The sequence below is a fragment of the Hyperoodon ampullatus genome (genome assembly GCF_949752795.1).
Source record: "Hyperoodon ampullatus genome assembly, chromosome: 2".
NCBI lineage: Eukaryota > Metazoa > Chordata > Mammalia > Artiodactyla > Ziphiidae > Hyperoodon > Hyperoodon ampullatus.
Window position 1 is genome coordinate 153,308,344 of NC_136915.1, and position 26,583 is coordinate 153,334,926.

General features: G+C 45.7%; 1 protein-coding gene across 1 annotated transcript in view; it reads left to right on the plus strand.

The window, feature by feature from the left end:
• Positions 1-22,580: 22,580 nt before the first annotated feature.
• The window catches only part of PROX1 (prospero homeobox 1), a gene marked incomplete at both ends in the record, with an annotated part of 40,070 nt that continues 36,067 nt past the window's right edge, over positions 22,581-26,583 (plus strand). Inside the window, one exon of the mRNA XM_079728508.1 lies at positions 22,581-24,311. Coding sequence (XP_079584634.1) covers positions 22,581-24,311 — 1,731 coding nt within the window. The remainder of the gene's footprint in view (positions 24,312-26,583) is intronic.

A 26,583-nucleotide genomic window follows, 5' to 3' on the forward strand; every position in this document is an offset into this window, starting at 1 on the left:
ACACGAACTCACTTCCGTTCCTCTCCTAAGGCCCTCGTCTGTTCATTACTTGCTTATGCTCACCTCCTCCCTGAAGGCTTCCTTGATAGTCCAAACTGCCATAAAGAAAAGCTTCAGGGCTCCTGAAGTATTTTCATAACTATCCTGTCTAATGTCTTCCCAACCACTGTGAATGCCTCTGATGGGTCTTCTTTATCTTGTGCTCAACCAACGTTGAACACAGTATTTGGCACATGATAGGAGTGTGAATGGTTATTTGTTGAAGAATAAATGGGTGGAAAAATAAGACCTTTTCAGAAACTCATTAAGAAAATACATTATACACAAATTCTAACAGATAAATTGAAGAATGACCATCACGTTAACAAGAATTCTACATTTCCTATTGTTTCCTCCCTCTCCACCTACCACCATGTTCCTTTACATACTGGTTTCTCTGGTAAATTGAAAATCGGGTTCATTTTCAAATGAGAAACATTGTCCTGTTACATAAAAGGAGAAAAGGAATTATGAAGACATTACATGACTACACATGAGTCATGGGTCCACGCACAAGCTGAGAGGACATCCAGCAGAGGAGCAAGCAGAAAAGGGAATTATTCACTGCCACCAGATTCTCCTTCACAAGCATCAAAAAAGCTATACCTCGGGCTTCCCTGGTGGCGCAGTGGTTGAGAGTCCGCCTGCCGATGCAGGGGACACAGGTTCGTGCCCTGGTCCGGGAAGATCCCACATGCCGCGGAGCGGCTGGGCCCATGGGCCATGGCTGCTGAGCCTGCGTGTCCGGAGCCTATGCTCCGCAACGGGAGAGGCCACAACAGTGAGAGGCCCGCGTACCACACACACACAAAAAAAGCTATACCTCATTTAAAAGGGCAGAAAGAAGAGTGATAACACTTTCTCAACTTGGAATATATCCCACAGAAATATTTAACGCAGACCTACAGAAGCTGAAATATTCCAAACCAACCACAATTCAGAAGATGGGATCTCCCTGATGCGATCACTATACAAGAAACAGCATGTTTATTGTCTCATAAGAGACATGTCACCTAACAATTCATAGGAGGGGGTCTGAGGGAAATAACTCACCCATTGTGAAGTCAATGTTCAAATCAATATGCCTTGGGGAGAAAAATATTGCTCATTGATGGAGGTTGATTTTTCTTTTCCTTAAGAAATTCTCGAGGGGTAAACAACATTTTTTTCATAGTGAATGTAAATAAACATGCCACTGTCAAGGTCTACATTTTCCTATCATCATTAGTATGATACTCAAAAATTATTAGTGTAATTATGAGTGCCTTTTGACCTACTGAAAAATAGATGTCGGTTCCATTTTTTTAAATCTCATTTTAATATCCAAGCAACAGGACCACCAGACAGACAACTTGAGGTATGTCTTTTGCTTTACTTAACAGCACTCTTACCAGTGAGATGATTTTGATGTTTTAAAACAATCAAAAATTAGCATAAAAACTAAGAAAACTGGATCCTAGATTTGTTTACCTAAAAATTGAATAATGACTACTTTTTTTTAAACTTCTCACTGTCTCTCTCTTACATTTCCTACTCCCAATCCCCCAAATGATTACAGCAACATTGCACCTAGCCATTTACCAGCTGCCTTCCGAAAGAGAAGAAGTTTTAATGGGCAAAGGAAAAGAAGGCTGAATTTAATTGGTTTATATTTAACATGTTGCTTCAGGCTGGTGAATCTTTCAGATTTCTTTACAAGGCTACAGCAGATTATATTGCCTAATTCATAGATTGTCTTCTTAGGTGAAATGTGTGCCAGAAAGAAAGCTTGCCGTCTACCCTTTTGAAACTCAAAGGTTGCATAAGAAAGGACAGATGGATGATTTGGGGGAAAAAAGAAATGTCACTCAATTAATATTTGTGAAAAAGGGTGTCACAGATCACTGGCGGAATTTCTACCCATTGGCAACTCCCCTGAGCAGCCCAAGATTAACTGAGTACCCAGGCTACCAAGTTCTATGAGGAGAGGAGAATAATTGTGCAGACGATTTCAGAGGCCGAGCCGGGGAGGCAATAGAAGTGTAGCTCGATGAACCATCTTCTGTATGCAGGAATAACCACTGACACCCTAGGAGGCAAACAGGCCATTTTTGTTGTTTTTCTCCTGTGATGGAGATGGATTCATATCAAGCCACACTCCCACATCCTATTCCTCCCATGTCTAAAAGAGCATGTCAAGTGGCTTGAACAGATTAAATTAGGAACCAAGTTCGTTGACTGACACACAATCATGACTTACAACTTGACTTTAGGAAAAATTCACACTACACTTAATACACTGATTTTTCTCATCTAATAGATTGACTACAAGCTTATGGTAGCACGCTGAATGCTGTACAGAAGAACAACAAAGTAAAGCAAAACAAAAACAAAAAATAAAAAAATTTCCATTAAAAGAAAATGTAAGACCTAAACTCACCCTTCCTAAAAATTTGCTTCTGTAAGAAATAAAAAGACCTGGATCCACCAGAAGTACCAAAATCAAATCTGTGTTAGTCTTTTAAAGTCCTACTTCTTTAAAATTCAAGAATTATCTGCATGCTTTGGTAGGGATGTGTGGTTACTTATTACTCACAACATATTTCTGCTTTGATCACAAATTGAGGAGGAGCTAACATTGAGAAAAAAGGGACAGAAATATCTATAGACACTGAGAAAAAACTGCAGACTTAGATGAGCAAGGCTGGGGAGAGAAAATATGATCCTCTAGGAAGAATAATGTAGTAACCATCAGAACACATCTGGGATTTGATTCAAACTGACCTGGAACTGAATGGACCCCCAAGCTGTTCTGTACACAACACACACACACACACACACACACATTGAGATTTCTAAAAGTGAAATTTCAAAAAGTTATCCAAAGGAGTTAAACTAAGAAAAGATTTCACTGGCAGATACAGGAATAACTTTACCCCTTCTATGGTGACCTGCGAGTGGAGTGAACAGCGGGCTAAATAGATCTTTCTATCAAAAGGTCCCACCTAACCCTCCCACTCCAGCAGGGTTCTGAAGGTGTCAGCAGGATTTGGTTGACTGGACCATTAATGGAGCTTCGGTTAATTATTGACTGATTAGGGATTTGCCTTATCTTTCCATCAGGAGCTGGTTCAAGACTTAACGGTAAGCAATTTAGAGCCAGGGTGAACCTACCCACATGCCTTTTTCTTCTTTTCCTTTGGGTCACTTTAGCTTGTCCTTCCCCTTAATTCACGTTCGGGTCAGAATGGCCAGTCCTTCCCGTGCTTGGGAGTCCTCAAAAGGACTGCACATGAGAGGGGCCAGGTTCATGGTGAGGCATGTCCAGAGACAGAGGCCTAGAACAGTGCTGCCTTTTGCAAAACTTTGCTTATTGGCCTGGGTTCTCCCATTAAGTCCCTGGGAGAAAATCGATGTCTTTGTGTTTCTAAAAATGCTGGTGATGCCTGTGGGTAAGAGTCAGCCCCCCGCCCCCAAAAAGCAGGCAGCCTCTGCTGAAGGCCTCTTGGCAAAGCTGGGGAATCAGCACAGGCAGCTTGGGCCCAGCTGCCCCAGATAAGAGGTGGCCCGTGTTAATGTACAGGCTTCCTCTGCACCTCAGCAGGGCCTTCCTTTTCTAAACAGTCTCCCTTTAATGTTGGCGAATGTTGTTTTTCCATTGACTCAACATCTCGCCTCTGGTGGTGAGCCAGTGGGGAAAGTTGGAGCGGGGGAGGGAGGAGGAAAGTGGGAGAGAGTGATGCCAAGGCAGAGGAGAGAGGGACAGTGAGCCACGCTTCCAAACAAGCTGGACACCTGCTTTGGAAAGACAGTGACCAAGCCTAAAATTCTTTCTTCCTCACGATTTAGATCAGCTCTTTGTTCCCTGCATGTCTGTGATCTTCCCTGGCCCCTTCCCCACAACGTTGTCTCCTTCCCTTCGCCAGGAACTAATCCAGCATGGTAACTACCATGAGGGATTCCTAGCTGGTCTCTGCCAATTTAACTGTCTTATCTGAAGGAAAGAAAGAATAAGAGAGTTATTGGAGTGTATTAAAGAGGAAAAAGAAATTCTAGGGAAAAAAATGAAACCACTGATGGGAGGAAAGCAAGAGAGAAGAATGAAATTAGAGAGGAAAACAGGGAAGAGGAGAAAGGGGTAAGGGAGGGGAAAAAAGGATGGAAATGAAAGGCAAAAGGGAGAGAATAAAAGGATAAAGCAAAAAAGAAAGAGGAGAAAAGATGAAGGAGTGCAGAAAAATGAAATCTGAAATGAGAGGTTTTCCCCAGAAGCTTGGTTTTTTAAGCCACAAGACAGACCCCAGGTTGAGGATGGAGAGCAGTCAGTCCCCTCTGGGGCTTCTCTGGGCAAGACAAGGTCAAGGGGCATCTTCAAAACTAAATCTTGATTAGAGCCAGCTAAATGTTTTGACTTGAAGGAGACATGCAGGATTAAAAAGCAAAATAGAGCAGCATGGGTAAGAAAGGAACAGGAAAAGAAAGAAAATTGAAAAAAGAAACAAAACTCACGGGAGACACAAAGGGAATGATAGAAAACACTTCTGAATCAGCTAGTCATCTACTAACAAGCTGCAAAGATTTCCAATGACAAGTTGTCACATTAGTTTAGTGAAACTGAAGCAGTACTTATCCCCTTTCCTGTGCTTAATCTCTCCCTGCGTGCCACAGAAACATGCTACCACGTTTAATAGGATTAGTTTCATTCACTTTCTCCCTCCACCCCTTTTATTTTTTACAATTCTATTTTCAGCAATACAGGGATCCTTGAATTCGACTTCCTGCGGTGCACAGCAAAACCTGGCATGCATGGGTTTTACCCTTTAAAGACTTTATTTGAATCTGAAAAATGTAATTTGACTATTTTGCATCCCCTCCCCCAAATGAATTACTTTGTCCTCCTGGAAATCTCCATAACTTGGAGGGTGGGGGAGGGAGAGTTGATGGTAAAAGGGTCGAGAGAGAACCTGGGCTATGAAGAAGCTGACAAAGCCCCATCCCTGCAGAGGCCCTGTGCCCTAGGAGGAACTGTTCTGGCTCTGAAGGCAGGCAAACCTGGGTTCCGATTCTGACAGCTACTTACCGGCTTTGTGGCCTTAAGCAGGTGGTGAAACCTTCCCTGTCCCCGTTTACTCATCCATACAATACAGCAGGGATAATTCTCATCAGGGCTGTTGGGAGGACTACACCTAATGTACTTATTTCTTCACTGCTAAGGTTCACTTTTTCTCGTATTTTATTATGTTCCTGCAATCAATATGTCCTACAATCGATTGTGCATTTAAGGTCATTATGTTTTCCTTTTCTCCCAAAGGGCACATTTAAATGGATGGTGTGTCTTAGAGTCTATGGCATTTTAGAAGAAAATGGAAATGCTGGACATAAAGCATCTGGCGCAGTTCTGAGGTAGGAAGTGCTCAGAAGACGCTAGAATTATCTATCACTGCTCATGCCCCTCCCTCCCATATTCTCACAGAAAGACCACTTTGAAACATGGAGAAAAGGAGGTGTTGACACTTTTGTCTCTCACCCAGATTCCTTTAGACTCCTGCTCCGAATTGAGGTTTCAGAAACCTGGCTAAATCGAACACATCATAACTGTCCCTCCGTGTTGGATAAGAACCAAAATCGTCCGGTCCACTCGCTCTCTCAACAGGGTCACCAACTGCCACGCTCAGCAGTGTCTTGCAAAGAGTAATTATCTGCTGAATGATTCTATCTTCTTGGAGCCCACTTTGGGTTCCGCAGCCCCTCCTGCCCTCTCCCCCCAGGCACCAGCCCCGAAGATTAGCATTGAGACCCCCGAAGATTAGGTGAACTCCACCTGCCCCGGGAGGGAAAAGGATGGGGCTTCGGGGACCTGGGGGAGTGAGGGAGGCACCCTGGGGCCTAGGATGGGGATGGAGGGGAGGTGGAGCTGGGAGGAAGGAGGAAGCGGGCTGCCCGGAGCCCGTGCGGGGCGCTGGGGGGACACCCCCCGTCGGAGCCGGGGCGCGGGGAGCCGCGGGTGGGGGACGCACGGCGACACCCCTCCGGATCGGGAACGCGCACCAACAGCGCCGCGCACGGGGGGAGTCCGGGCTGCCCGCCCCCGAGAGGCGGCTGCCGGGAGGGGGGCTGCCCGAGGCCTTCCGCCAACCGGGATCAGCGGGTGACCCAGAGCATTCCAGAGCCTCGCCGGACTGGCAGGAGGCGCCCTTCCCGCGAGCCGGAGCAAGGGTCCGATTTAGCCTCCAGCCTCGCCTTCGCTCCCGCCTCCCACTCCGTCTCTCAAACCACACTTCACACCCCTTCCGGCACCCCACCCCCCAGCCTCCTCGCCCACCCCCGACCTCCTGCACCCCCCATCCCCTCCAGTTATCCGCTTTGGCCCTCGCACTCCCAGCCCCACCTCTCCCCTGAACTCCACACCCTCAGCCCCACTGCCAGCTACCCACCCCGCCCCTTACCTTGTGCAGGACACCTAGTCCACCCACCTCCACCCACTTCACCTATAATCTCCCCTCACCCCTACCTGGCACCCTCCCACACGCTCCCTTCCCACCCCCCTTCTCCCACCCGCCCACCCTCCTCCTCCAGATCTTCCTCTCAGCCTCTGCCCCTGCCCTGCTCCCCTACAAGAATAGGCAAAAGTACTCCTTCCACCACGACCACCACCAGGAGGGGGCTTTGGGATAAGGAACCAGAAGCTGATACCTGTCTCCCTACAGCCTGGCTCCAGATGTGTGTTTCTCTATGGTTGTTGAGGGCCTTTGTTTTGTCCCCTAGAGTCACAGACATATCCCTCTCTCACCCCCAGTAGTCACAGAGCAGGAATCTTCCACACTGGCCCAAAGATATCCACAAACGCTGGAAGGACGGGCATCTAGGGATCAAGCTTGGGTTTTCCCTCATGCAGAGAGTAAAGGGTGCCCACTCCCAGCCCCTGAGCTCATTCAGCCTAGGGGCTGGGCCCTTGGATGCCCCAGGCTGGAAATCTCTTCCTTAACCCAGGAATAGGCAGTGATTACTAATCTCAAGTCTTCTGAGGATACCAGCAAAACACCTTCTTTGGGATGTTTCATTAGCCACTCACAGCCACCTCCAGTTCTAAAATTGTCAGCCTTCTTGATCTGTTCTCTGCTGGCTATGCCCATTCCATTCCTCTGGCTTTCTTCCCCTCCCCCTGCTGCAGAGTCACAGCCAGCGATGGCCCCTTCCCGCCTATCTTTCTTTCCCTTCTATCTTTCTTTCCCTTCTCACAGCTGTCTTTGGCAGGGCTCTCCCTTAATTACCTTGGGGTGTGTTCCTATTCATTGGATCGAACATAATTTTATGAAGGGTTGTATTTTACATGACATAGATTTGGGGGAGTTGTTCATTCACACATGTAAAAACATATGGTAGGTGATATACATTTGTTTTAGTTTTACCTAGGAATGTTGCCCTTTTTTGCCTTCTTGTTGTTCCCTCCTTGAATAGAACTTTTTGTCCTGTGGTTTTGTTGGTGGGACAGGAAGCTTCTGTAGGAAAGGTTTGCCATCTATAAAGCAGGGAAGGTGGAAGAAAGAAAGAAAAGGAAGAAAGAAAGAAAAAGAAAGAAAGAAGGAAAGGAAAGGAAGAAAGAAAGGAAGGAGGAAAGGGAGGGAGGAAGGAAGGAAGGAAGAAAGAAAGAGAGAGAGAAAGAAAAAAGAAAGATTGATTTCACATCGGTAAATGCCTCCTGTCTGCCAGTGGGACTGATGGACAGTTCTAAGTCCAAGAGCACAGGGCCTAGCTTCCAAACATACACCAATGCTATTTTTTATGGCTTAAAAGGTGAGAGGTGAGCATATAAAGTGTCCAAAGTAGCAAGTATGCATAAGCTAAAATGTGCATACACGTACACATCCAATGACAGTCCACTTAGCTTCGCCAAAAGATTGGATGGGAGAGGGCTCTGTGCAGGAGGAGTACAGGTCAGCGCAAGTGTGAAGAACACACATTTGTAGACCAAATAGTTTCCATTTTTATTGAGCACCAGTCATGTGCTGAACAATATTACTTATGTAAAACTCTCTACAATTAGGAGTTGGATATTATCCCCATTTAACAGATAAAAAGAACTGAGGCTCAGATAAAGTGACACACCCACGGTCACAGAGGCAGCGACTGGCTGAGCAGTAACTGGAAACACAGCATGACCCCCAGATTCCCACGTCCTCCTGCTGATTGCCTAGCTGGTGTGGGCCCAGAAATCCTTATTTTTGAAAATCTTCCTTGGTGATTCCTGTTGACTAGCCCCGTCTTGGGGACCGCTGCTCCACCTCAAACCAGCCCGCTATATCCCTGTCACCAGCCTTGCCTCTGAGCAGCCTTCTCCGCGTTGGATAAAGCATTTAAAACATATTTAAATAGCAATTTTGAAAAGCTATGCAGCATATGGATTTTCCTTTTGATCTCAAAATGATGACAAACAGACACTTAGATACTTCATAAAAGAAATATTACCAGAAAAATTATAGAAATCTGGCTTTCAACTTTGTCTTGCTCTAATTTAAACAAAATGCAACTTTCCAAAGTCACTCTCTCTCCCCCCAAATAAATCCAAACTGGGAGCTTCCTTCTCTTTTTCCCTGCGTGCGCCTGGCCTACACCTATTTATTTCTAACTCACTGGCGTCCTGAATAAAAACCTTGTAAGATGGGCAGTAGGGATTACTTAAATCCTACCATCAAAGCCCCTGAAAAGAGCATCTCCTCCGAATTCACACCCTTGACTTAAAAGACCGAAGAAAGGGAAGCTGCGAGTAACGGCCAAATATCCTTAGACCTAAGAAATAAAGGGGGTGGGCAAAAGGGGAGGTCTCCAGCCCTCCAAAGGTCCCCGCCCCTCTCTGGGTCGCCGGCGGTGGCCCCAACCTCCCAGGTTAAGCGCGTCCACCGGCTCGCCGCCGCCTCGGCCCCGCAGCAACAGGCTGGCGGCGGGGGCAGGGGCGGCCGCGGGGCTGCGCAGGCCCGGAGGCGTCGGACGTTCCCCGCTCCGCGGCGCGCGGGGAGCAGGTAGCTGCTCTCTGCGTCCGGTGTGTGCCCAGCTCGGGTCAGCGGGGACGTGCGGAGGCCCCCGGGAAAGGCCCGGGCCGCGGGGTTGGCGCGGGGCGACCCACACTCCAAGGGGCACGCGGGAGGGAGGGGCGCGCCCTCCGCCCTCCGCCCTCAGCGCGGCGCCACGGCCGCCTCTTCTAGCGCGCGACGTCTCCGGGCCAGAGAGGCCGCGACACCTAGCGCGGGGCCGAGGCTAGGAAGGAAGGGCCGGGCGGGAGGAGGAGACCGGGAGGAAGCTGCAGGCGAGGAAGCCCCATTGCCGCCTCGGGGCCGGAGAGGAGACTCCCAGCGTTCCCTCCCGACCCGAAACTTTTCCAACACACGCAGTCGTGTGCCGCGCGAGTTTCGGCGGCCCCGAGTCGCCAGCGGGAAGGAGGCTCGTCAAACAAACCTGTCCCCGGGCACGCACGCGGAGGTACACAGGCACACGGGGAGGGCCTGGGCCTCCGGGGAAGCGCTGAGGGCGTGCAGGCAGCGGGCGCCACCCGGCCCGAAAAGGGCTCCCCGCGCGTGTGAACCAGTGCTTAAAATCCTGCCGAAGCTCGGAAGTGTAGCGGTGCCCAGAAACTCTGCGTAACTTTGCCCACTGCGCCCCCGCGTGCAGAGGCGTCCCCTCACACTCACACCCTCACCCCACCCCATGCCCCCCGGCTGCAGCTCGAGACTACCCTTGTATTTCAGGGACAGGGAAAGAGATGCTGATCCGCGCCAAAGAGGGAGGGGTGTAAATGGCGCGAATCCCACTCCCTAGCACCCCCAGATTCGGAGGGAGAGCGCCCCGTTCTCCCCGAAAGCGTCCCCTTCACTTCCCAGTGCCCTTGGCTTCTTCACTACTGTGGACTGAAGAGGATAAAGCACAAGCAGATCGATGTGTATTTTTTTCTGAAATCACGACGTCTCCAAATCCTAAGCCCTCAAAGATCCGGGTAGGGTTGGAGAAAGTCAACTTATTTCGGAGGGGTGGGGGGCGGTCGGCAACGGTGCCCCTCGGAAAGCGCGCGCGCGGCCTGGCGGGCGCCTCGCCGGGCTCAGCGCGGCCAGGCGGAGTGGCTGGATTATGTAAGTAACAGCCCTCCATGTGCTCACCACCATCTGTTAATATCTTGATATTGGAAAGTTCGGTGCCTGAGGCAGAGCCAGGGTTGGCGACGCAGAGCTCCCAGCCTACTCCTTTCTACTCCGAGGCAGGGAACGTACCTCTCTTTGATTGTTTTCGCCTTCTTCCATAAAATCAAGTAGGAGTGTGCCCCTTCAGTCACTGACAAGCAACCCTCTCTAACCGCGGGAGTTTGTTTGTGGGAGAAGAGTGATTTTCTTCGAGGCCACTTTATTGTAAGGAATCCTTTCAATGAGTTTTCATTTTTATGACAATTCTAGGCTCCTTTAGGCGTTGTGACGGGCCCTGATTTGGGGGTGGGGGCTTTATTATTTAAAAACTTACTTTTTTCTGCCAACACCCCTGACCCCAAATTCTTGTAAGCGTTATATTTCAGCTTCTTTGGAGTGATTCGCTTCTGTTTACTTTGAAAGCTGTTGGTTAAACAAACATCACTCGGGAGGCTTCTAAGCAGTGGGGTTCCCAAGAGAGAAACCGTGCAGCTGCTACTTGCTACTGATCTCGTGGCATTTCACTTTCCCCCCCATTCAGAACAAATCCAGGTTGGGCTTGGCGTCACACTGGGCATAGGGATTGAGAGAGAGAGAGAGAGAGAGGGAGAATATGGCAGGCAGTCAGTCTGCCTCTAGACAGCCTGAAGCAGGCCGGCCTGCACCCTAGAGTTGTTTATTTCTTTCTCTTCCTCTCTTCAGGGTGGTGGTGGCGGTGAGTGGTGCATGGTGTTGTGTGTGTGTCCAGGCTGGATCTCCAGCATCCTTCTCCTGAAATAAACATCCACGTTTGTCTCTCAAGTGGTCTGGTTGAAATTCCCAGAATTGGTTTGTTTAAGATCTGCTGACGGTTGTTTGTAAGGTTTTAAATTACTCATATGCGGTCTTCTCTCCTACCCCCACCTACTGGCTTTAAGAAAGAACCGGAGGGGTAAAATACACGGAGAAAATGTCAAGGCGAAGTGTGTTTAACCCAGAACCAGATGCATAAGTGATAAGTGCAAGAGTTTGACTAAGAACGCACAGATCACCCTTCAGATAAATAAGTAAATGTAGCTTGCACGGATGGGGTTTGTTGGAAGACCGGTCAGAACTTGTGTTAACTTTTAAGTTATTGGGGTTGTGTTGGCATTGGGGCGGAGAAAGGGACTGACCCTAGGCTTGGCCGCTGGTTTCAGAGATGGAGCTAATATCTAGGCGACTTCTTGTCTCCGGGGCTGACTGATCGCTTCTCGCCTATCAGAAAGCAAACCGGGAGTAGCCCGAGATAGAGGGCTCGGGCCTCACGCCTTGCTCCAGGGCGGTGTGAGACCCGGGAGAGCGCCGCAGCTCTGGCAAGAGAGGTTGCCAGGAGCCTGGCCTGTACGTCGCCTAGACATTAGGGGACAGGACCGGGCTCCGCGTACGCAGCTCGCGGAGCTGGGCTGTGGACCGAGCTCGCTCGTCCAGCGTCGCGCGCGCTATTTCAAAAATCCGCTCTTGTGCCCAAATGCGGGCTGCGAACCTCCGCGGCAGAGCTGGCAAGCCGCGAGCCTCCGTCGCCGAGGCTGGGGGTGGGGGAGCTTTCCTGTTTGCCAGGCGGGTTACCCCGACTAAGACTGGGGCCTGCCTTCCCCCGGGAGTGATAAAGGACTTACTGGGGCTCGCAGGGAACTTTTCCCGCCGCCACTTCCCGGGCGTAGTGTGTGCTAAACGTGCACCCGAGCGCTAGGTGCAATTGACATAAACTTGTGGGCTAAAGTTCAAGCCGTTTCCTTCCAGGGTCTGAACCTTTTCTCCCTCCCAGCTTCCTTTCTTCCCCCTCTCCCCCTCCTCCTTCCCTGCCCTCCTCCCTTTTAAATGTCAAACTGAGCAGATGGTTTTAAGGTGTGGAGGGCATGTATCCTTTACTCCTGCCAGTTTATTTGTGGGCTGGCGCTCACATGTACATACTGGGATACTTAAGGAAAATAATAGGACGAAAAAGAAGAAAGGAAGTAGCCTTGATTCATTCACAGAACCCACATTTCCCCCGCTCAGTACACCCGCTTCCCTCGAAAGGACCCAACCAGCAGAAGCATTATTCAGTCCTGTATGTAATGGGCACGTTGATAGATTATTTCTGTCCCCAGCCTAAATTGTCCCTTCTCAACTAGAACACTTGATACAGTAGCCGATCATTGGAAGTGTGAGTAGTGTGTTTGTGAGGGTCTGTGTTGTTTCCGTAATGGGGTGGGGTGGGGAGAGTGTCAGGAGGCGGCAAAAGGGGAGAAATGAAGGCTGGAGATGCTCAAGCAAGTCTGTTTTTCTTATCCCCAACACCTAACCTGGACGGCCTGATTTTTTTCTTCTTCTTCTTCTTTTCAATGTTTGAGTCCCGTGCCAAAAGTTTCCTACAAGGTATGGACCATCACTATTCTTATTCAAAGATTTGACTTCACGGTTTGATGAATTTGAGGCTGAGATTGTAAGTGTCCTAGGAAAAGTGTGTGCGTGCGTGTGTTGCAGAAGATGGTGGTAATGATCGGCCAGTATACTTGTAACACACTTCACAAACACTCTGTTGTCACGACGCAACACGATTCAACCTTTGATCTGATTAAATTCGAGGGACACACGAAAAATACTTGTTCCCATTCTACCAAAAAATGAGTGTCTTATCGACTAGGTATGAATGTTTCTGCTTCGCAGCCCTTGCAAGTCCTAGCTTTTATAGGATCTTTAAGTCATAAGCGCAGTTGCTTTATTAAAAGCCGTTTACTGTGCCCGGTGAAAGAGACATTCTAGCTGCAGCTGGGCGCTTGCGCTTTAGCATTAGCAACTTTCAGATCCCAAGAAGCCCTTTAAGAGCCACGTTATCTAAAGAAGTCTTGCTGGTTATTTTTCGTCCAAGAAATGTCAAACCAAAGTGAATTTTCTATAGCTTGACTTAGAAGCCCGAAGTTTAAGCGTTTGAAATTTCTTACTGAGTATACTTTAAAGTTTGTTACCCAGAGGTCAAAACTGTGTAAATCCTATTTGAAACCTCTCTCTTTAATCATTCTGGGGTGAGTTACTGAGCGGTAATCGCGTGGTACTGTTTGTAACATTTTTTTTCCCATAAAGCTTGCTGCACCTACAATCCAAATAAAGTTGTAGAGGTAACCGAGGACAAATATTCTTCCTAACAATTTTGACGGGAGATTGACTGGGATTCAGCCAATACTGGTCTTCTTATATCAGATGCAGCGGAGCCGGTGTGAAACCTCTGGCACCTATTATTTTAATCCCAAACCTACCTGTATTTTATTGTCCACCTCTCCTTTAAAAGGAAGCAAGGGTGACATGTATTCTTGATACTAGCTATGATCATTTAAAAAGTGGAATGTTTTGAGGATCCTCACTCCCTCCTCTTAGACCACCCCACCCCTAAAACCTCCACTTTTTCTCCAGTATACTTTTCTGTGCCTTCCTCCACCCCTGTCCGAGGAGCGCTCACTCGCTCTGCCGCTCAGCGAACTCGATCAGCTGTATCTGGGAAATGAAGGGGAAAAAAAAAAAAAAGACCTGCGTCCTGGAAGAGCGAGTGTGAGCTGAGCGGCGCTCGCGCGGTCGCCGGCTTTGCACAGCGCCCGCAGATGGCTCGCTCCGGCCCGGGAGCGGCGATCCGGTCGCCCCCAAGCAGTGGCTGCGCGCGGGTGAGGGGGGGTGGGGGCGGGGATGGAGGCGGGGGAGGGGAGCGCGGGGCCCCTCTCCCCTCCTCTCCTCCCAGCCCCTCACCCCCACCCCTTTTATATTTTTTTTCCTCCCAAGTTCTCTTGCCTCGCTATCCCCCCTTGAATCCGAAGGCGCCTCGCGATTGGGTGCTGGGGCCGGGTACGTCAGTCAGACTGTGACGTGCAGTCTTCCTGTTTCCTTCAGCTGTGTCTTAAAGTAAATCTTGTTGTGGAGCGGAGCCCTCAGCTGAGGGAGCGCTCTGAAATAATACACCATTGCAGCCGGGGAAAGCAGAGCGGCGCAAAAGAGCTCTCGCCGGGTCCGCCTGCTCCCTCTCCGCTTCGCTCCTCTTCTCTCCTCTCCTCTCTCCCCTCTTCTACTCTCTTCTCTTCTCTCTTCTCCTATTCTCCTCTCTCCTCCTCTCGCCTCTTCTCTTCCCCTCTCTCCTCTCTTCTTGTCTTCCCTCCTCTCCTCCTCTCCTCTCCCTGCCCACCCTCTCCTCTCTCTCCCCTCATTCTCCCCGTCGGCCCGCTCGCGCGCTCCCGCACGGACTCACCGTCCCTTGTCCAATTATCATATTCATCACCCGCAAGATCTCACCGTGCGTGTGCGCGCGCGTGTTTTCCTCTCTCCGCCTGCAAAAAAGGCTCGGTCCCACTGCTCTCTGCACCGAGTAAGTATCTTCTCCCCCTCGCGAGTCCCCTCCCCTTTTCCAGAATCACTTGTACCGGCTTGTTCTTGAATGAGAAGAAAAGAAAAGAGACTCCCATTACTCATACTCGTGTAAACATCTTTCCACCCTCCCCAGGAGAAAATGGTGTTCTTTAAATGAATCATAATAAAATAGTGTCTAAACAGTTTCTAAGCAGAAGCCTCAGTGGAACTCAGCGCTCCGCCTCTCCCAGTTCCTACGAGTAAGTGATCCGCTTGGCTTTTCTTTCTTTCTCTTTCCTGCTGGTGGCTGGAGGGTGGTGTTGGCGAGGGGGGGGGGAGGCTGATAGTGCTGGACTTGTCGCTGATCTTGTCACCTTTTGTGTACTGTTTCTGGAGGGGGAGGAGGCTTTTCCTTCTTTTCCTTCTTTCTCTTGCCCTCTCTTCCCAGGAGAGAGGACCGCGAGGGGGACCGGGTCGCTTTTTGTTCGTCTGGATCCCCGCTCTCCTCCCAGCCTCATCCTTCCCATCTCCCCCGGTGAAAACTCCTGGGCTAGTCCCCCACGTCCTTGCTCTTTGTCTTGTTTATTATAGCTGCCTTTCTTCCAGGATCTTCCAATTTGCTTGTCATTTGCATACCTTTCACTTCTCCTTTTTAACCCCAGCAGAGGGCCTGGGAGTAGGGAGGAAGGGAGTGGGGGCGGGGGGGGCGCTCTGTTACTTTCCTCTCAAAACGCTGTCGAAGCCGAAATGTTGAAATCAGGGTTGGAGCAATGGAGAGATGGTCCTGGGAAACGAGCACGGCGCCCCTCCCCTGTGCTCCCAGGACCCAGGGCTAGGTCAAGTTGAGTAGGGTAAGGTGGCACCGGCAGCCTCAGGGGTCCTGTGGTGGGAGGACTGGGGCCCAAGCGCGGCGGGAGGATGGAAGGATCGAGGTCCGGGTGGGGGTAGAGGATGTTCTCGGGCAGCGGATGTGCTCGCAGTCACCGCTGGCAGTCGACGTGGTTGGGCTGCTTCGATCTGATCTTGGTTCGTCTGGGTGGTACCTGCAATTTTGCCCCACTCCGGAGGACTGGAGAGGGAGGAGTGAAGAGGTGAGAGTGATTGTTACTGGGGATAATAGTGAGGGGGCGAGGAGAGCTGCTATCTTGCCTGAACCGGCAAGGAGGGGGACGACGGGGGCAAGCTGGGGGGAGACAGTACCCAAAGCCCAGGTTAGCAAATTGTTGGTTCTTCTGCTGTGCCCGCCACTTACTTCTCCTGCTAAAACGGAACGTAGGTGGAGGGCATGGATTGGAGGGGCGAGGTGAGGGGGGCGGGGGTCGGGAGGGAGGTAAAGGGGGAGTAGCTTTGGAGAGAGACTCACAGGTCTCCCGCCACTTCTCAGCTTTTTTTCGGAAGTTGAGAGTCCTCCAGGCTGGCCGACAGAAGACCTGGGAGGAGGGGTTGAGCGACAGTCTTAAATAGCCCAAGGAGGCAGGCTGGAGTGTGAAACTTCTGTTCTTGGCAATCCAGAACCCACTCCGCCTGGGGGAAGGCTGGGAACTCACCTGCTTGTTTTTATTTTTCCCAGAAGGTCTGTGTTGTCTCCTTGAGCTTATAATAACAGTGCAAGCACAGGGTGGCCTGCTCTCAAAGTCAAGGCTAGAAGTCTCTTCTCTTGTTCTCCCCCCCACCCCTTCTCTCCCATCTATAACCTGCTTTACAAAAAAAAAAAAAAAATTATAATAATGTCCTTTCCTGGATTAGGTAGACAAAGGTCTATTAGCCGAGAGCTGCGCCATGGGCAGGGCCTGACAGGTGTGTTATGTCAAGAAAGACAGGTGCAAATTTCCTCTGTGTCTGTGTGTGTCTGTACAGTTCCAGACCTCAGGGTGTGCTCCAGGGTTGCGGAGGTTTATGGGTTTATGGTTGCCTTGGTTAATAGGATTGTCCGGGCTCATGGGAACTGCGCTGTTGTTATGTTTTGAGCCCTGCCATGTGAGTTCTTTGGTTGGGGGTGGAGGACAAGTTGGTATGTGTTTGTTTATTTTTCTTAAGGATGTTGGCAGGCTGCTGCTGAGGCTGTGTCTCGGGCTCCTGTCTGCCAGGCAGCTGAAAGTACCCCCACTTCAGGCAGCAGGTGGAGGGAGATTGACTTTCCCTTCGCTTCCCTCTGGTTTACGCCTATTTCCCAGATCTTTGGGGGCATTCGGGGGGAGTAGTGAGAGCGTCTTGTGTGTGTGTGTGTGTGTGTGTGTGTGTGTGTGTATGTTTTGGACATCCATGGGTGGTGTGTGTAACTGCCAAGAATACCAAAGTCAGTTTGAAAGTGTTACTGTTTTTAAAGCTTATCTTCTTTAGCGTGCTTTCTCCCTGCCCAGAAGGAATAGGTATGTGCATAAACTCTTTCAGGTCGTATGTTAAATACTCTCATAAAGTAGAATGAGCCTGTCATTGTACCAGACATGTGCCAGATGTCCTAGTTATTACTTTGATGGAGAAGGAAAATCTCAAGTATGTGAGAGGTAACTGTGCTTTTCTATTTGATGCAAGATGTAGGCAGTCAGTTCTCTGAAGTTTCTTGCAAGAACTTCTGAGCATTTTCAAAATGAAATGGGCTGTGGGTGGTGAAGAAGAAAAAGGGGAGTAATTTGGTTAACCTGTCCATGTGCTACAACATGGACCTGTTTCTGCAATAGTAAAATAGATGAAAGTAAGGACTGTGGCTTCATGTGTGAGGGAAGCTATTGAGAATTCAGTGTAAGCACTGTATATGGATTCTCAAAATCTGACCTTTTAATTTTTTTTCTTTAAACAGGCTACTTCTTGAGTTGCATAGAAATAGATTAGATGGTGAATGGTTTTGTTGGTTGGTTTGGTGGCTTGGGTGATCATCCTTGTTTCATGAAAATGAGATAGTGTGTGTCATTTTATTCTTTTGACTTAAACATCCAAGTTCCTCCTAGTACTTTCTTTGGATGCTTTTGAAGTTCTTACATAACTAAAATGTCATCTATGGATATGTCATTTGCTTTATTTTTAATAAGGGTTATCTGTGCTTGGCACTTATTGATATTTTTATATGTCCATTGTGCAGAATTCTATTTAGGTTAATCACCAAGACCTTGTGGGAAAAAAGTCATGCATACCTAACATACATCTTTGTTCTCACTTTATTCATTCCCTTGCATCTTTCCTCTATAAGTAGCACTTACAATCTTAAAACATAACCTAGCTGCCAGGCGTACTCTTTATTTGTTCAAAGTGAAATAGGCCTTTTTTCATGAATTTCTTAGAGGCATTGTTTTGCATTTGCAACTGTAAATATAAGGAATATTTAGGTTCAAGATTAACAAAAGGTTATAAAATGTTACTGATTTCATAATATGAAGATGGATTGTGCATGATATATTATTACTGGGTTCTAATTAAGTATCTGTATAAATTGGAAAGGACATATACATAAGGAATTTCTAAAACCTTATTGCCTGGTGTATTCCAAAGCTTCAAAGGACATTTAGAGTATTTCAATTCTCTTGAGAAAAAAAATAAATGTAAGTGTTTCTTCTTGAAGTTATTTCTCACTCTCTTTTATTTACTAATTTGGTGACTTATTACTTTTTAATATTTTAGGCATGTCTCAGAAAATATTCTGTGTTCATCTTGCTGGTGAAAACTGTATGAAATTTTTGATAGAATGGAGGAATTTAAGATAAAATGGTTCTGATTTGAGATCTCTATTATCATAGGAAAATTTAAACCTGATATAAGATTTTGACAGTACAATGTTAGTTAATTTAAGTATTAACTAATGTCAAGTGGGTTCTTCACAGTAAACATCAAAGGCTTTCTTAGCCTGATAGTGAGCAGAAACATCTCCAAAGGAAAAGTTGCTAATTAGCAGAAATGAACTCTTAAATACAGTGAAGGGGACAGCTTGGTAAGGGGCAGAGGTGGGCAAGTACCTAAATCAAATCATCTGATTTTCCCCCTTGAATTACCGATTTCCAGATGGATTTACAAGGTTCTTTGTTAGTGTTATTCCACTTGCAGTTTCACAAGCGGCCTGACCCAAGTAGATCAGAGGCCCACTCAAAGGTTGTTTTCTAAAAGAAGTAAAGTGTAGGCTTGAGCAATTTCTTCAAATCATTTTATCAACAGAGAGTCTAAATAATCCAAGCAGGAAACCACGCCAACCTTACCCTTCCCCTTCTCATGAAAGATGTGACTGAACTATTTGAGTAATAATCATAGCGCTCACTTCTTTGTCTAGAATCTGGACTCCAGATCGAGGCATAAAAGTTGCATCCCCTTCCCCAAATAACTTCTTTATTAAAGCAGAACACTTCAGCACTTTCTACTTCACACTGCAGTGTTCCTTTGAAATGCTTCCCTGAAAATTCTTTTCTACTAACGTTGTCATCAGCTTCCCTAGGATTCTCCATGTTAAATTATCTGACATTCTTCAGATAATTCAGATTTTAATGAAGAATCTTTTGGAGTAGTTAACATCTGACTTGATCATAGTTGAACGTTCTTATCTTTTTCTGGGAGGAATCTGCTAATGCTAATGCTAATTCCTTCGTATAGGAATTATTAAAGTGTTTATGTAGTTAGATGCCAAGTGGTACAACACAATATTTAATAATAAAAATATTCTATGTAGATTTTCAAATTAATTACAGAGGAGTTTACAGGAATAGAATATGTGTATCCAATCGATAGTACATTTGGGTTCAAATGCTACGTCAGTATTTTTCTGCATACTTGCTGATATTGATGTTCACCAGTGCTGATCAAAAGGTTCATATTGCTGGGTTAAACTCAAAATTAATATAAAAATTAAAATATAATAAGAATCAGTAATAATTGTAGTTGAAACATATGGCTTAGTACATATATTGAGAAATAAAGGAATTTTTAAAAATCTTAATGGACAGGATGATATCAGTGATAAATTAATTCCATAGCATTCTCTAAATTCTGAATTGGGAAATCATGGAAGCACCTTTGAAAGTGTTTTCAAGTGATTTAATTTACATTATAGTCATTTAACAATGCATTTTCTTATGTGGTAAAATATTCATATATATATATCTATATATATATATATATATATCTGGTTTGTGAAACATGATGCTAATAAAGTACTACAGTCAACCAGTTATAATTATTTAATCTTGCCTATAGCCTTCATGGGTTATAATCCCAATGTGTATGACTACTATACCTTTATTTCTGAGTTTAGGTCAAAGCTATACATAGAGATCTATTTATTCACGCCTACTAATATAATGCCTTGTCTTGCTGGATTATATAATTTTTCCTAGTTTTCTCATTTGTTTTGTCCTGATTGTTATGTCTCAGCTGTACATTTTACAATAAGACCTAAAAGTATTTAAATTTACTTAGCCCCAAACAGAAACAAATCATTATTTAATCCAAGAATGCTGACCAGTTGAGAGAAAATTGCAAAAATCAGTTTCGTTTGGTGAATTTGAAAGAAGTTACAGGATATTTTCTTCTTAAAAGACCCAACAAGCACGTTTAATTAACATGTATTCTCCACTGAAGATGAGAATATGATTTCTTTCCACCTTAGGAAGAGCACAGCCTTCCCCTTGGCTCAGGCATGAGGTAGGGATGCAGCTGTTGATACCTAGGCTAGATGAGAGGAAGTGCAGTTGACACAGAGGTAAATGGCAGCTGGGAAGGGAAGGATGGCTGGGGATGACCTTGTGCTCATCTCTTACACCAGCATGTTGTTTCTGAGCCTCTGTTGCAGAGATGCTCTTCCTGTAACAAGGATGGGTAGGGGGAAAACCCAGACTGGATGTTAAGAGGAACAGGGGAAGAAAATACTGCAGAAAGTTTGTTCAACATTTTGATTGGTGATCTGTGTGCTTTTCAGGTGATATTAAAGAGAAAATGATTTGCACCCAAAAAGACAAGAGGTAAAATTTTTAAAGAATGGCAATAAACTCTGTTTTTGAAAAACTGATCTACACACACAAAGTCCTCCTCGCAAAGACATCCCACCTCAATATGCAAGTCTTTCTGAGCTTTAAAATAATTCATCTTTTTTCTTGTTTGTCTCCATCTCCCCTTTTTTCTTTCTCTCACCTGACAGCTGCACCTGATTTATCAGATCTAACATGTTAGTGAAATATTTGCCATTGCATTTTTGTATTCCTGAAACCAATTTCATTTATTAATGTGTGAGGCGTCACAATCATCTTGAATTCAATTTTGAACCCTATATATTGAAGTTATCAAGATCTGTTTCCATTCCAAGTTCAGGAAATTTTATCCTGAGGCACACAAAAAAGTATTTTAGCCTCAAGCATACAAAAAAACATACAAAAAAGCATCATGTTGCTTTCTTGACACTCTGATACAGCCTATATTTAAATGTTTTATCTTCATATAAAAACTGAGAACAAGGGCTACATGATGAAATCTTTGTCGCTTAAAAAAATACACATTGCCATCTAAGCATTGAGCATTTTCTTGATTTTTACAGGTTATTTCATGCTGAAATTATGCCTATTTGCATGGATAGTCATTCTTTAAAACTAGCCACAGATGCAGTCCTAGGGAGCACGTAGATGTTTTTACAGGTGAACCGAAAGAGATGGGAGCTGTTCCAAACACTCTGCACGCTGCCTTTGGCAATAGACCCTGTTATTGTGAAGATGTGCTCTGTTAAGCAAACGTGAAGTTTAATATTAGATAAACCCTGTGTGAAAAAATATTTTCATTTTCTTCATAAAACGTTCATTGTAAGCAAAAAGATGCGACATCTTAACGTTTATACAAAATTTGGGGTTAGCATCACTGGTTAACGTCACAAAAAATGTCAAGTGCCTTTTGTAAGATGCAAGTGCCTTTTTATATTGTGTTCCCAAGAAACAATGGAAGTTCATATGCAGAGACGGTATTTCCCTTTCTCACATATATAATTGATGTTATTTTCTTTCTTCTTTATATATCTTCCTTCAGTCTTTTTTTTCCCCCTGTGTTTTTCTCATCCTTTAATTTGGCACAAGAAGTAAGATTCACAAATGGTGTATGTTAAAGAGCTTCTTTAGGCATTTGAAGTATGATTTTGACAGATTATAGAAAAGAAACTAGCACTGAAGATGTATTTATCCTTGCCTAACTCAATTTATTGTTCCACATATTGATTTCTAAAATGTGACAATGTCCTTCTTCTGCACTGAGTCCAACTTTATAATAATTGAAGTCATCAAAACGACATCATGAAAATTTATAAATATTCTCATACTTACCTTAAAATCCAGCAACAGATACCGTCTTCAAATGTGATTTTAGTAATGAAAAGCACATATCTGTGCTAAATAAGCAGACTTGTAAAATGAGTATTTGTGCACTTATTTCCATGCTAAATTGGCCATTTATGTTGGAAAGATGCTGATGGGAGTGTTCTCCTCCCTATTTCACATATGACAAAAATGTTTTAAAATTCAGTAATAAAGGGTGTGTGTGAAATATTTGCATTTTTAGGGTCACTTTTTCCCTTAATAGCGTTAAAGCCACAATAATTTTATTGCAGAAATGGAATTTTTCATCCAAATTTCACGCATCCTCAAAATTTAACCTTATTTCTTAAGTGTAGACCACTTTTATCTTCTTTTGTAATATGAATCTCAATGCCCAAAATTTAATCAATTGGTTGTCAGAGGCTGTGTTCTTATAATCTACTGTTTCTTCTGAAGATAAACAGTATCATTTTAGGCATTTGTGAAAGAGAATCATATTACTGGTGCTTAAGCAGTTTTTGCTTTTTTTTTTTTTTAATCTTAATCCATCTTAAACCAGTGGAGCAGAAATATTTAAAAATGTTTCATTTCAAGCAGAGTGCATAATAAATTGCAATAATTGTAATGTGCCATAAATCCCAGAGCCTATGCATTTTGCATTTGATTCAGGATTGAGGTCAGGAAATTTGGAGAAATTTAAAGAAAATGATTCATCAGTCCTTTTGTTCTGTTGGCCAGGGTCCCAGGATTCTTGAGCTGTGCCCAGCTGACGAGCTTTTGAAGATGGCACAATAACTGTCCAGTGATGCCTGACCATGACAGCACAGCCCTCTTAAGCCGGCAAACCAAGAGGAGAAGAGTTGACATTGGAGTGAAAAGGACGGTAGGGACAGCATCTGCATTTTTTGCTAAGGCAAGAGCAACGTTTTTTAGTGCCATGAATCCCCAAGGTTCCGAGCAGGATGTTGAGTATTCAGTGGTGCAGCATGCAGATGGGGAAAAGTCAAATGTACTCCGCAAGCTGCTGAAGAGGGCGAACTCATATGAAGATGCCATGATGCCTTTTCCAGGAGCAACCATAATTTCCCAGCTGTTGAAAAATAACATGAACAAAAATGGTGGCACGGAGCCCAGTTTCCAAGCCAGCGGTCTCTCTAGTACAGGCTCCGAAGTACATCAGGAGGATATATGCAGCAACTCTTCAAGAGACAGCCCCCCAGAGTGTCTTTCCCCTTTTGGCAGGCCTACTATGAGCCAGTTTGATATGGATCGCTTATGTGATGAGCACCTGAGAGCAAAGCGCGCCCGGGTTGAGAATATAATCCGGGGTATGAGCCATTCCCCCAGTGTGGCATTACGGGGCAATGAAAATGAAAGAGATATGGCCCCACAGTCTGTGAGTCCCCGAGAAAGTTACCGAGAAAACAAACGCAAGCAGAAGCTGCCCCAGCAGCAGCAACAGAGTTTCCAGCAGCTGGTTTCAGCCCGCAAAGAACAGAAGCGAGAGGAGCGCCGACAGCTGAAACAGCAGCTGGAGGACATGCAGAAACAGCTGCGCCAGCTGCAGGAAAAGTTCTACCAGATCTATGACAGCACTGATTCTGAAAATGATGAAGATGGTAACCTGTCTGAAGACAGCATGCGCTCGGAGATCCTGGATGCCAGGGCCCAGGACTCCGTGGGGAGGTCAGACAATGAGATGTGCGAGCTGGACCCCGGGCAGTTCATCGACCGAGCCCGGGCCCTGATCCGGGAGCAGGAAATGGCCGAAAACAAGCCGAAGCGAGAAGGCAACAACAAAGAAAGAGACCACGGGCCAAACTCCTTACAACCCGAAGGCAAACATTTGGCCGAGACCTTGAAACAGGAACTGAACACTGCCATGTCGCAAGTTGTGGACACTGTGGTCAAAGTCTTCTCGGCCAAACCCTCTCGCCAGGTTCCTCAGGTCTTTCCGCCGCTCCAGATCCCCCAGGCCAGATTTGCAGTCAACGGGGAGAACCACAATTTCCACACCGCCAACCAGCGCCTGCAGTGCTTTGGCGATGTCATCATTCCGAACCCCCTGGACACCTTTGGCAATGTGCCGATGCCCAGTTCCACAGACCAGACAGAAGCACTGCCCCTGGTGGTCCGCAAAAACTCATCTGACCAGTCTGCCTCCGGCCCCCCAGCCGGCGGTCACCACCAGCCCCTGCACCAGTCGCCTCTGTCGGCCACCGCAGGCTTTACCACGTCCACCTTCCGCCACCCCTTTCCCCTCCCCTTGATGGCCTACCCGTTTCAGAGTCCATTAGGTGCTCCCTCCGGCTCCTTCTCGGGAAAAGACAGAGCCTCTCCTGAATCCTTAGACTTAACTAGGGAGACCACGAGTCTGAGGACCAAGATGTCATCCCACCACCTGAGCCACCATCCTTGTTCACCAGCACATCCACCCAGCACTGCAGAAGGGCTCTCCTTGTCTCTCATCAAATCCGAGTGTGGTGATCTTCAAGACATGTCCGAAATCTCACCTTATTCGGGAAGTGCAATATCCTTTCATTTGCCCCCAAGGAAAACAAGCCCAAACCAAAAAGGCTTCCCAGAAGGTCAGGTTTACACATTATTTAGAATGATGTAGATTACTATCTTCTTAAGAATGCAGTCTTTCCTCTTCTTCAGAGTACTAGGCTTTTATCAACAGGCGTGTGGCACTTCTGGTTGCACAAAAGCTTCACAGGAAACCAACATTTTTGTAACTTTCACAAGTTGTTAATTGCCCCAAAGTGGTAGTATTTAATTTGTGCTTTTGCAGCAGTGTTTTTTCTGCTGTTTCTTCCCGTATTATCTTCTTATCCTTTTCTTTTTCCCCAAGAGTAGATTTAGAGGTGGAAAAAAAAAAAAAAAAAGATCTCATTGTAATATTGAATTTTATCAGATTTTATTTTAATGTAGTAAGTTTCATAGCAGAGTAAAGAGAGAAAAATCAGTTTTCAGATCCCTAAGACTCCATAAGAAGAATTCTCCCTTTAGTTATCTATAAGGCTCCTGGTCTGTTTAAAGAAGGCCTGATTAAGTCTTATGAGGAACAGTCTACTGATGGGAGGCTGCAGTGGGAGAAAGATGGTTGTGGACAGGGAGTTAGAGTCTCTCCTTATTCTTTAAGTGGGGTGTGGTTTTTTGTTTGTTTTAAAGGAAATATACAGGTACTGATTTATTCAGACAGTATCCATCTCTCTCCCGTTCACCCAAGGTCTGTTCTTTGGGTCTGGTGCAGCTGCCTCTATGCATGATTAACCTCTGTTCAGCCATACACAGAAATCTTTTGTCCTAACATACACAAAGCAAATTATTTTGGAAAGCGAGAGAGCACAATTAAATATAAAACTCAGCCGTATTCGACTTTAAAAATGCCTCTTTTTATGTCTCTTTTATATTTTGAACCTGACTTTTATGTAGAGATGCCAGTTACATTTTTTTATTAGACCTGTCCTGAACTCTAGCTATTTTTAACTCACGATTTTTTTCTCTGTAAATTGGTCCTTTCAGTAAATTTTTAAAAATCTTGTGGTTGTTGATGTTTTGGGGGAGTAGAATAGTAGCACTGGGGGGCAACTAGAGACATATTTCTTTTATATAAATTGCCAGATGGATATAAAATTTAGCAATTAAGTTGGCTGTTGCTAAATTGAGGGTTTTGAGCAATCGTCTTGATGGCTAGAGATTGACATTTTCATATCTAACCCTACTCCAGAGGCTGCCATGTAAGTGCAAAGTCCCAGCTATGGTGGAAATGTGTTTTCCTTGATATGAAGGTCATCCTTCCAGCCAGCTCAGGATAACAGAGAAGATTTCTGATAAGGTGAATGTTAGCCACAAGTATGAGACACACTTGGGTAGTTAAGCACAGAGTCTCTTTCCTTAGAGAGGAAGAAGAGAATAATGTCTTGAGAGAAAGATTTGAGGACTTAAGATGTAAATAGAAATCGAGTCTTGGTTTGGTTAATGATTTAACTTCTAACTTTCAGAGATCTAAAGTTTAATCCACCAGTCATGAATCAAAGCTGCGCCAGGCACCATGCCTTACACATCATAAGCAGGCAATAAACATTGGTCAAATTGGAATATAGCTGTTGGTGATGAGAAAGGCAAAGTACATAGACACAGACCTTGAATGGTTTTTTTTTGACCCTCTGCAGGAGAGCATCTTCTGGGGTTCATACCAGGCTCATGTCCAGGGCTAGGCCCCATTGCTCCTCAGAGATCCCTTACTTCATTTTGAAGCCAGTTGTAGTGATGGTGGGTTGTTTCTCTCACTTGTGCGCGTGTGTGCGCACACACGCACAGGAAAGGGACGTGCCCATTTGGTTGAATATTTGAAGCCAGGTTTCAAAGTCTTGTAAGGCCATACTAAACTCTTTAACTCAAGATTCCAGTTTCTGGGTGTTTTTGTTTGTTGTTTTTTTTTTGTTTTTTTTTTTTTAAGACTTGTCACCGTATCCAGATAATTATGCCTGTGCTTTTTTTTTTTTTTTTAATAAGTTGGGTCTTCTAAGAAAAAAATCTTTAGATTGCTCTAAGTGTTGGCTATGCTCCCTGTCTCACCCTCTCTAAATCCCCTGAGGAATTTTGAGGATTTGAATAGAAAGAACTTCCTTTTCTTTCTATACATATCAAAGACTAAGAAAATTTAGTGGCTTCTTCTTCAGAGGAATAACTTCACCTCTCTCTTACCATAGAAGATTCTGCTCAACAGCCACGGTTTGGAAACGCCTGTATTCATATGAAATGTTAGTTGCTTACACCTGGAGCTGTTTATTTTGTGTAGC